The sequence below is a fragment of the Mya arenaria genome, chromosome 14 (genome assembly GCF_026914265.1).
Source record: "Mya arenaria isolate MELC-2E11 chromosome 14, ASM2691426v1".
Classification (NCBI taxonomy): domain Eukaryota; kingdom Metazoa; phylum Mollusca; class Bivalvia; order Myida; family Myidae; genus Mya; species Mya arenaria.
The window spans coordinates 10,750,300-10,762,759 of record NC_069135.1 but is presented as its reverse complement, the minus strand read 5'-3'; the positions used below and the strand labels follow the sequence as shown (position 1 = coordinate 10,762,759).

General features: G+C 34.7%; 1 protein-coding gene across 1 annotated transcript; it reads right to left on the bottom strand.

Annotated features, from left to right (window-relative positions):
• Positions 1 to 994: 994 nt before the first annotated feature.
• Positions 995 to 9,408, bottom strand: LOC128217080 (phytanoyl-CoA dioxygenase, peroxisomal-like). Its single transcript, XM_052923946.1, has 8 exons — positions 9,258 to 9,408; positions 5,858 to 6,018; positions 5,317 to 5,485; positions 4,489 to 4,570; positions 3,025 to 3,206; positions 2,587 to 2,736; positions 2,188 to 2,325; positions 995 to 1,772 (listed from the first exon to the last, which is right to left on the bottom strand). The coding sequence occupies exons 1-8, from the start codon at positions 9,306 to 9,308 to the stop codon at positions 1,698 to 1,700; spliced, it is 1,008 nt and encodes a 335-aa protein (XP_052779906.1). The 5' UTR covers positions 9,309 to 9,408; the 3' UTR covers positions 995 to 1,697.
• Positions 9,409 to 12,460: the final 3,052 nt, after the last annotated feature.

Genomic DNA, 12,460 nt, shown 5'->3' with positions numbered 1-12,460 from the left:
AGAGCGAAAAACTGAAACAAATTAATTACAATACCGGTACATGCCTACAATGTGTAACTATAACTGTGTGATCCATATTTTGATGTAAAATATTATGATATTTGTTATGTTTTAAAAATACTGCTTTGATATAACTTCCTCGGACAAGATGACAATGTGAACTTATACACAATGCATTTTCTCTTTCAATTTGAAACAATTATTGTTTAACTATCCTTTTAAACATATATGTATTCATTGATAATCACATCCCCTTTATTAATCATCACACATGGTGAGAATATTGAAAATATTCTATTATATATATTTCAATTCAAAATAAATTAACTCAAAGAAAATGTTTATGATCTAAGTGATTAAATCAATTGCTTATATAAATGAAGTTGGTTAAAGTCAATAACGATGCTGAATAAAATGTTGTTTTTTATGTCATTATTTTGTTCTCATACATTACTGGTCAAACCGCAATAAAGTGAGGCACTTGGTCATGCAAAAGGAGATTTTAGAATAACAGATGTTCACCATGAGAGGACAGTTTGTCACTTACAAGACTAATGTTTGTATTTTAAAGGTCAAGGTCACAATTAAGGCTCATTGGTACAAACTCCTAGTATATTGGTTTATCTAGGCTGTAACTTGGTCTTTCAATGAGGAATTAACATTGCCACAAATATTCACCCTAAGAAGCTGCACAACGTGTACAAAGCCAAGAAATCAAGTCTTAACATAGGAAAAGCATATAGAAAACATTATAAATTTAACCTTGTACAACATTGTGGCAGTTAGTACTTCGAACTAAATGGTTAATTGTACATGTCTGCGGCATATTGGGTCCAAGTCATATCCGGTCTGAGTTTAAAATAACAAGAAATCATTGAAAAACATGCTTACACTGTATATTTAAATAAAATTTCTATCATTACTGTAAATTCATTAAATACAATTCACAAATTGCAGCAAGTTGGGGGCAAAGGCAAGGTAGGCAATAAAAGCAAACAATTAATATTTTATTTCTGTAACAAATTTCAAATAATCAAAACTAATTCTCATTTGAATAACAAGAACTCTACCAACACTCATCTATTTTGGGTGGGGGGGTCATCTGTAATGGGCATGTCACGACAATAATAACATTCGGAGTTGTGGACTTTCCTTTACGTATAAGTCTAGTCTCTGGCAACATAGAACATGTGTACTAATTGAATATCTTGCAATGTTTGTTAGTTAGGATATGGTTGAAGTGGTAGCATGCCAATGATGACATAGGAACATTGGCAATGACAAAACTTCCTCTTTTTTCTTCGCAGTTTACAAGACAGATTGCCAATATATTATATTATACTGTACCCTAAAACGAAAATAGCAACTGAAATATAAATACATAGTGATGCTTTAAATTCACACATTCTAGTCAGTGATGACTTCATTTCCATAATTTACAATGTTTTGGATAAGAAGTGCAAACAGCTACTTACAACTACATTACTTTACTTTGGTTAGATAAATGAAGAATTGTACCTTAATTACTAATATAAAACTTTTATTCATTTCTCATTATTAATGTTAAAGTATATTAAGTTTTGTATTTTTATAAAATCACAGTCTTCTCAAATCACAGTACCGGTAAGTGCGTGGAACACATTTTATCACTAATTTGGTTGACAATAGCCTCAAACACACATGTCTATTCAATTAATTTAGTTGCTATTAGCCTCCATTTCGTCCCAAGACCTGGTCCCCTTCACAATCCGAGAACGGAACTTCCAGATGTCCTGGAAAACAAACACATAGGTTCCTAAATACATGTAGAAAACTTCTTGTCTAGGATATCAATGCACACATTGGAAATTCATGCTTCAAAGAATAAGTATTGGCTACTGAACACAACAAAGAAATATCTGTATTAGACCAAACAGAACAAAGTTATAAACATTATAAATGGCTCCAATTTCTCCAAGAATCTTAAGTCCCCACTAATGTAATCAAGCTAAGCTCACTTTTTTGTTTGGTATTATTTAACATTTTCAGAATTTTTTTAGAATTATAAAGGAAATTATCTTCATGAAAATCATCTTCGTACAGTAAGTAATTTAGCTAATTGAAACAAAATATATTAAGCTTCTTCGAGAAATTGGGGCTTGTACACTTGTCTTGGCGCAAACACTAACATTATGTACAGGTACCTACCTCATACTTGATCTGTGTTTTAGGAATGCCTGTTTTTTTCTCTGCCAACTCCAGCACCTCATCCTCGATCTTCTCCTGTACGGTTCCCTTCAGGTCCACAAAGTGGCACTGGCCCGTCGAGTAGTGGCACGAGATAGCCTGCAGGTACACATGTATATTGGCCAATGGGGAATGGTCAAGCACATCTTGTTCAGAAAGATTCTTTGTAGTACTATTCTAAGAATTCAGCAAATGTAAGGAACATGTAAGATTTGCCAAAAGAAATTTTAAGTATAATTATTCAAATCAACAACATATACATGCTCAATTATTCACAACAGTGTTTTTTATAACTAGTAAGTTGAAAAGCGTACCATGTTGTCATGTCTTTGCATCACAGGCTACAAAACCTAACCTTACCTTCCTGAAGCCGTTTGTGCGGTTGGCTCCAGATCCATGTATGAGGATTGGGTGGAAGAACACGGTGTCGCCGGCCTCCATCTCCAGGTGGATCCTCGGATGGTCCTGCTTGTAGTCACGCACACCATGGTACATTTTATTCACACCTCCCTATATATAATGTGCATAGATTAAGTACAGTCAGATAGGTTTTTATCTATATTAACTATTTAACCTAACTGGGTAATGTAATTCTTGATGCTATAAAGACACAAAAATATGTGTTTCTATTCAAAATGCAAAAACAGCAAACAACAGTCAACTTTCTTATAATCTCTTAATCATCCATCTGAAATGTTTCACAAATATCTGGTAGTGGTTATATTTTTTTGATGGCAACTATATTGAAACATTGTATCGACCAGCAAACCTCTTAAACAATGCCTTATTTTTTCCTACCTCCCACTCTGGGTAGTCGTGCTGAAGTAGCTCCCCCTTGTGGGTGCCGGGCAGGACTACAAGACAGCCATTGTCACGGTTCACCTTCTCCATGGCTGTCCATGCACACACAATACGGTCCACCGGCCGGAATGGGAAGTAGTACAGGTCCTGGTGCATTGGATGCCGTGATGACAGCTTGCCTGCAGTAATAATAAAGAACCATTTAACTATATTCCTCTTCTCACTTCCGGCTTCATCAGCCTATGGTGTCAGCTCATTGTTTACTCATCTCTTATGCTTGCAAAAGACCAATTGTCAGCTTCAAAGTAGTACTTTATTTCCAAATTTTGCCAATGTTTACAAATCTGTATTATAGTAGCTGATACCACATGTACATGTTCACCAACACTTTCAATTTAATTAAAATCACTGATCTGATGAAACTCAAATCCACTTCATATTTAGTTAACTGAAGGGATTCAATCATAATTCAAGTGTTTACAGATGCAGAATCAATGTGTATTATTATAGAAATTAAACAAGGAGCAAGCAATGATAAATATATAAATATATCTTATCATCAATAAATCACAACTATTATCAGTTATATAGAATTATTTCCCTTTATATCAAGTATTTGTTTTAGTGGTTTATAGAGACTTATCAGCAAATAAAAATGATAATTGATTGTTTCAAACCCTAAAATATCAATTTGATATTTTTAACTCTGATAAGTTTGTAAGTGTAGCCAGCTCTCACGGTCAAAATCAATCCTCATCATCATGTATTATATAAACCTATATTTAACCCACAGACAAACATCTTCCTAAATACCAAATAAGCATTAATACAGCAGCTGCATAAGACAGGGAAATTAATATTCTTATTAATCTTCAAGTATGATTCTGTAAATACATTCTTACTTGAATTAATTAAATAAGAGCAAACGGCACAGCTATCAACTTCTAGTTCAAATACTGTTTTTCCATATGGGATTATCCAAACAAACATTAAGAACAGAACAGAACATTTAATAAGATACAAGCATATACACCACTATTGAATATTATTTCATTATAGAAAAATTACATGCATATCAGTCAACTTTAACATGGTCATCAAACAAAAGCATCATAGCATGCCCAACAGCATAGATAAATTAACATGATAACAAACAAATAAAAACAAGAGAGCGACAACATCCAGTTGAATTCAGACTGTAATGTTCATGTCATAGTCTCTTATCTGATTTGCCTTTAAAGTAAATAAACTCAGTTTGTGTAACAATAAATTCTTTTTTGTTCTCATTTGACTTGCAAGTGCTTATATCATTGTTTTATTTTCAAAACAATACAGTTTAAAACTTTATCTTATGTACACTTCTTCAAAAAATGTTTACGATTTGGTTTTGCTGATGTAAATTTAATCATAAATAATAATTTAAATACTACTAAACGTTATCTCAACTATAAGACAACATACCTTGATCTGGAGGTTTGTTGATGAGCATCGTGTGCATGGCCATGATGTCCGGGCCCAGAAAACACTCCACATAGTCCACTACCTGGTAATACATGAAAATGGTTTTACTTTAGACTGTTTGTTCAACAGTAGTGTGGTAATATAGGATAACAACAACAACAACAACAACAACAACAACAACCCCCCCAAAAAAACAATGAATAGGCATATTCACTTACTAGTAAGTACATTCTTCACCTTAAGCACTTTTGAAAATGCATTACATACTAGAAATACTTGTGTAAGTTTAGTAATCAGTGAAGCTCAGTTTGATTCTTTCCTAACTTGGGTCTTAACAAAGATGCTAACTCAAAAACAACCTGCCCTGAGAGGGTAGAGCATCTGCTTGTGGAGGGGGGAGTTGAGGGTTCAAACCCGGGACGCAAATTACTAAGGAGTAAGGACAATATAGTATAATACCAGCAGCTCCCTCACAGAGGGTATTACTGGGAAAATTGGGAGTAAAAAGTGCTGGTTTATCTCAGGCAGTTGTCACCTGTGCACAGATGCCTTATACCTAGCATGCTAGAGAACCTAGAAGTTTATTCCAAATACACGCTTCTCCAATTCACCAGAGCCCCTTGAATCTCCTACTCTCTCTTCCGGCCTGCTATTTCTTCAGCAAGTTTAAAACAACACTTCACTGTGAATAAGTATGCTGTACTTTCATGGTCTATCCTAGTTCTCATAATCTAATAATTTTATTTATTTCATTCATACTGTCGCCATACAACAGACAAACAATAAAATACCACAATTAAAAATCAATTTAACAACAGTTCCTCTGACCTGGGGCAGGCAGCAGAACTCCCAGAGAACCTCGTCAGTGTGCCAGGTTTGAATCTTTGTGACAGCCTTCTCATCCGGAACAAACTCAGACTTGGCAATGGCCACATCCCGCATTATAGTCATGCCCGGGACCTCCACCTCCCGCCGACAGATCTTCTCAAAACGCTTCCTGTATAAAAGTATTATTCCATTTGTTATTAACTAATTATATATGATAATATACAACTGATACCCAACCAACATAATTATGCTTTCTCTTGATTCAACTTCATTTTCGACAAAGTGTAGAGTTTAAGTGACCAACATAATTTTTTATTTTTTCCATGTACATGTTAAATAGAAATAACATTTATCGACAGAATGGATTTCGACTGTAAATACATGTCATTAAACATTAGCCATTCCTGGGTAATAACCATGGATGAAGCTCTGATATCTGGGTACATGTATCTTACCCAGCACCCTCTGATCTGATTACTCTAACCATTGCCACCAATGAAACTAAATTTTTAAGCCTATAAACATGTAAAAGAATGCAAACCTGTATTTCTCTAACTCAGACTTGGGCACAAGGTTTCTGATGACTAGGAACCCATTCTCCTCATAGAATTTTCTCTGCTCAGCTGTCAGTTTCTGTTTGGCCTTAGGCTCCACTGTGTAATGGTAGCTGGGGAGTGCATAGCCATTGACTGGCTCAGGATGCTACATGGCTGGTTAAGGTCATACATGGAATAAATGATCATATGATCATGTCACTTGTACATGTATTCTGGTTTGTAACACTGACCACCTCAGTGTGCTACATGGCTGTTTAAAGTCATAAATAGATGGTTAAGGTCATGGCGAGTCTAAGTCATGGCTCATTAAGAACATAGCTGGTTAAGCTCATATACATGTATGTATAGATGATCATAAAACTTCTACATTTTATAAAAATTAAAGATCAGATTTTATGTATGTTACAGACAAATCTCCATTACTGTAATAAAGGAACAAGAAAAGGGTCAAGGAGAAAAACGAAACAGCAGTATTTATGATCAACAACAATGAAGATAAAAACAGTTATATTAAATTTATACAGGTACATCAAAAGAAATAAACAAGCTGCAATAAAAAATATATGATTATTATGAATGTTATCTGTAAACAAAATCAAAGTCTCCATATTTCAACTTCCTTTTTTAACCCAATATTATGACTTACCAGTAATATGTTCAAGTTTTATAACAGTGTTACAGTGTAGATTTACCAAAGACATCCTGAAAAATTACAATAAATACTGGCTACTAAATGAAAACAAGATAATGTTACTGAAAATCATGATTAAACAATAATCTTGTTCATAAAAAGTATTTCTTTTTATTAAATTTCTGAATATTTGGCTGAACAAGTAAGTCAATAAAAAGAAGAAGCTTTCCAGTTGACTCACTTTTGAAAGACTGTACTTATGTTATATTAACTAGTGCCTAATAGTCCATATAAACAGCTACTTCAGAAGCTTTGACAATTTGGGGGGGGGGGGGGGGGGGGGGGTCACGGACACTACGGACCATGGACATTACGGACCAGACATTACGGACCAGATTTAAGAACACTACGGACCAGATTTAGGGACATTACGGACCATCTTCAGAAACTTACGGACCATCATTTATAATGTTTTTAAACATTTGTTGTTTTTTTTAATTTATTCACTCATTGGTCTTAAATTTGTTAATAAATAGTTGAATATTAGTGCTCAGTATGACAATTATCTTTAATGTAACTGAAAAATCCCATGAAATTCCAATGTTAAACATCAATATATTTGTAATAAAGTATCATAATAATTTGAATAATAATGAACGAAATATGTGTTTATCTGATAATTGTAAATGTGAATATTAATGTTTTCATATATGATCGATTGCTTTCTGAAACAACTTTGAATCGTCATATTTGTTTGTTTTCCGTTTCATCTGTTTTAAATGGAAGGTTAAGTGAAAGTGCCCTGTTACAATGGGTTTTCACACTTTTATGATTGCCAATTAAAGGTTGTCAGTGTAATGTTTGTTTCTTTTGTAATATACCGCCGATAATTACGGGTACAAACTAATTAACACTAATAAAGGCAACAGAAATTGCCACTTTTAAACATCAGCTTGCAAGAATTGCAACAAACACACATCGTTTATTTAATATAAAGCAAGAGTTGAGGTTTACATCCTCACTCATTGGTCTTAAATTTGTTTTGGTAAATGAACTGTTTTGGAAAAAATTTCTGCTCAATTTAATTTGGGAAATAAACTGTTTTAGAAAATATTTCTTTTGTTGCTTTTAACTGATTTAACTGCCCATCTTTCAAATTTCGTTCATTATTTTTCACATAATTGTTATAAATACATAGGTCTTTAACACCTTTTGGAATTTCACAATCTGGTCCGTAATGGTCCACTTGTTGTTTTCCTAGCCCAGAATGACAGATCCCAGCGCTAACAATGCAGTGTTTATTGTGGATTTACGGTTGAGGAAAATATTTTACATTGGTATGAATCAGTCGACATGTGGCGAAAAAAATGAATACCCAAATTATAAAAAAAGATCCCTAAACAAGCATTATTGTGGCTAGGTGCAGAAGTTCCACCAACATATGCCATTGATTTTAGCATTGTTTTTGGCGTATATGTGCTGTAAAATAAGTCTGAATCAACAGTAGCCGCTATAAGTGAAAACCCATGCGATCGAGTTCTTCAAAGTGAATGGTTGTTAAAAGATAGATATTGAAGTCCATCTAAATGGCCGTCAATGAGTCTTTTGACAATTTTTTTTTACTATGGCAGCCTTGAGACGTCCACCATCCCAGCAAAAAGTAGCAAACGGTCCTTGCGCAAAGAATCCTTGCGGCCACAATTTTAAATTATTCCTGTATAAATTCAAATTTCTACGAAAATAATTTTGCCTACTATTAAACACATATTTATTTATGTCATTTTGCCAAAAAACATGTTCAGATATCTGAACCTGTTTTATGATATCTGAACATGTTTTTTTGGCAAAATGACATAAATAAAAACTGTACTGGGCAGTTGCCTAATTTCGGATTTGCCTAAATATTCGGAAATCGTTTAAAAAGCGTTTCGGCGACCGTGATCAATATAGAATGATCACAGTCTACGCAACTGACCTCCATAGCAACAGAAACAACACAAAAGTTCAGATATTCGAGTATAACCCCAAAATAAATACCTCTAAACTTTCGCTTTTCTAATTGTCAATATTTAGTCACGTGGGGGATGACGTCACACAGCGCGAGCTTTCATATTGAGGTTCGACAGGGTTATCTTTAAATACTAGACCTACAAAACGATGTTTATGACTTATCTTCAATCACGAAATACAATGCCAATTACATATAAAGTAAATAAATTGACGATATCATTGTTTTGTGTTGTGCAGCATTTGATATGAAAACAAAGCAAAAATGAAGCAGATTCGTACTTTCAAAATTTTGCAAATTCTGACAAATTAGTAGTTCGGATACGCCGAAAATACACATACAAATACTTCAGAGAAGCATAAAATTTATATACAGGTTAAACATTTAATACATGATGTTCATTTAAGCAGCATTTAAATATTTGTATATTGACTTGATAATGTTTACTTTGTTCTTTGAAAAAATCCGAATATTTAGGCACTGAATGCAGGTTCTTTGTCGTCGTTTATGCCCTTACTTCGTACTGAATATTTTATTATAATTAATTGTTTTTTCTTTTATTCTTTTTCCAGTTTGGTTGATATATGACCCAACAATTTTCTATTAAAATTGTATGCACTTATGTTCAGTAATTATGACAATATTTTAAGAAAACTTCAAAATTGATCCGGAATTAGGCAACTGCCCAGTATGTCCTTTTAAAGTTCCATCACATTTTTATTCATCACAAATCTCAAAAGGATACGACATCCCTGCTACCAACATGGCCAAGAATCGTTTTCAGTCTCTCTGCCATCGTTGATACTTTCAAACTTAAGACTACGTGATAACTTTCAAATGTTCACGCAAAAACCATGAACTTTGATGTTTGTTTACATATTCTAATTGGGTCATTGACGATCCGTATTAAAGTTTCAATATGTAAAATTTGCAAAATATTTTAGGTTAGTACCAACTATGCATAATTCTGAAGAAAAGCAATATTCTGTGCCGTACTGTAGCCATAGGTAGTCAAAAACGTCAGGAATGTTACGTCTATTGATGTGGTTGATTTGAAGATACCCTGCAATAGTGTCTTTGTATTTAGATTTGGGGCATACCTGCTCTGGTATTCGGACATTTCTTACCCTTACCATTTCGGTCCTTCCCCATTAGAAGTTAACTTCTGCCCTGCTATTTCGCCCCTTTTAAAATAATTGTTAAAACTTTTCGGCTTTTATTAAAATCGCAGCAAGAAAACTGAGCCCCTTATTTTGTTATTTAAGTTTTTTTGAAAGGATAAGAAAATAGCAATTAAAACTGCACCTTACATGGTCATGGTAAAATTAAATTTAAAATAAATACGTAATACCAGGAAAAGCAGAATAACAAAAATATCTATTGAATATGTATTTATGAGGAAAAAGAACAATTTCTATACCATGAAAAAAGTGGCTTGGAAAACACATTAAAATGATATATTGACACGCATGTTTTGATGGGTTTACACACACGCACGCACGCACGCACGCACGCACGCACACACACACACACACACACACACACGTCCATTATGCGCGTTTACATCGGCACATTCCAATACCGTCTGTGTCTTCCGAGCCTGCAAGTATGCACGTTCAGTTTAGACAATAAATTACAATTTAGCGTCATGATCGTTGTTTGTCGGACAAGCTCCACGGGGAATGCTCCACCCAGACACTGATCTGTGGAAAACTCGCGTCTGCTTGGTCCCTTACCCTCTGGAATGCCCCTAGATCTCTCGATGTGCGGACCGTTAGGAAGGCGCTAGCAGCTTCCCGATTATCTGGTACCCTCCCCCGCACACGCGCTAGCAGCTTCCCCGATTAGCTGGTACCCCCACCCGCACACGCCGTTTATACCTTGCCATAAGACAGATTTGCTGCATGTAACGGATGGCAGACTCGCACACCAGTGGAATGCACATCCATGTAGATAGTTTCTTCAATGCAAATTTGCACTTGAGGTAGATAAATTATATGGTTGTAAAAAGACGTATAAAACTATTGTTACCATTTATGATAATGTGTATCTATGAACGAACTAGTATAGTGTGGTCAATTAATGACCGTAATTGAATAATTTTTTCATATGATAAGAAAAATCTGGTTTTAAACTTCAGGAAAATACAGGGAATAATTATAGTCTGATTATGACGCCAGACATTCCCTAAAATAGGAGAGAACACTTTTTAGTGTAAACATATTTCGTAAACGTATATATATGTTCTATAACCCGTTGTTTTCATATTAATGTCCCGCGTTTCATTAACAACAGTCTAATATCTCTTTTCAATATTTACGATTGTTAAAATTCATGAATTTCAAAACTTATTCACATACTTTATACATATTTCGTAATATTTAAAAGTAACAAACTGCTGGTTCATATGTACATGTTTATCGACTACAGTCTTACGAATTAAGTATGAAATTCAACAAATTATCTGAACCCAAACTGTCAAATGGACAAATACAAAGACTATAAATAAAATATATCTAGCTCATTAAATAAGTAATTTTCTATTGCTTTACTGATTAAAACTCCATTAAAGCCCGAGTTTTCATTTCCTAAACTACGATTTTGCAGCAGGATGTTTGTTCTCATTGGGAAATGCTACTGATTACTGGTTCTATATATCATACTGCTGACCATTGGTTCTATATATCATGCTACTGACCATTGGTTTTATATATCATGCTGCTGACCACTGGCTCTATATAGCATGCTGCTGACCACTGGTTCTATATATCATGCTGCTGAATACTGGTTCTATATGTCATGCTGCTGACCATTGGTTCTATATATCATGCTGCTGACCACTGGTTTCATATATCATGCTGCTGACCATTGGTTCTATATATCATGCTGCTGACCATTGGTTCTATATATATCATGCTGCTGACCACTGGTTCTATATATCATGCTGCTGACCATTGGTTCTATATATCATGCTGCTGACCATTGGTTCTATATATCATGCTGCTGACCACTGGTTTCATATATCATGCTGCTGACCATTGGTTCTATATATCATGCTGCTGACCATTGGTTCTATATATATCATGCTGCTGACCACTGGTTCTATATATCATGCTACTGACCACTGGTTCTATATATCATGCTGCTGACCATTGGTTCTATATATCATGCTGCTGACCATTGGTTCTATATATATCATGCTGCTGACCACTGGTTCTATATATCATGCTACTGACCACTGGTTCTATATATCATGCTGCTGACCATTGGTTCTATATATCATGCTGCTGACCATTGGTTCTATATATCATGCTGCTGACCATTGGTTCTATATATATCATGCTGCTGACCACTGGTTCTATATATCATGCTGCTGACCATTGGTTCTATATATCATGCTGCTGACCATTGGTTCTATATATATCATGCTGCTGACCACTGGTTCTATATATCATGCTGCTGACCATTGGTTCTATATATCATGCTGCTGACCATTGGTTCTATATATCATGCTGCTGACCATTGGTTCTATATATCATGCTGCTGACCATTGGTTCTATATATCATGCTGCTGACCATTGGTTCTATATATCATGCTGCTGACTGCTGGTTATATATACATATCATGCTGCTGACCACTGGTTCTATATATCATGCTGCTGACCATTGGTTCTATATATCATGCTGCTGACCACTGGTTCTATATATCATGCTGCTGACCACTGGTTCTATATATCATGATGCTGACTGCTGGTTCTATATATCATGCTCCTGACCACTGGTTCTATATATCATGATGCTGACTGCTGGTTCTATATATATCATGTTGCTGACCACTGGTTCTAAATATCATGATGCTGACTGCTGGTTCTATATATCATGCTGCTGACCATTGGTTCTATATATATCATGCTGCTGACCACTGGTTCTATATATCATGCTAAAAAG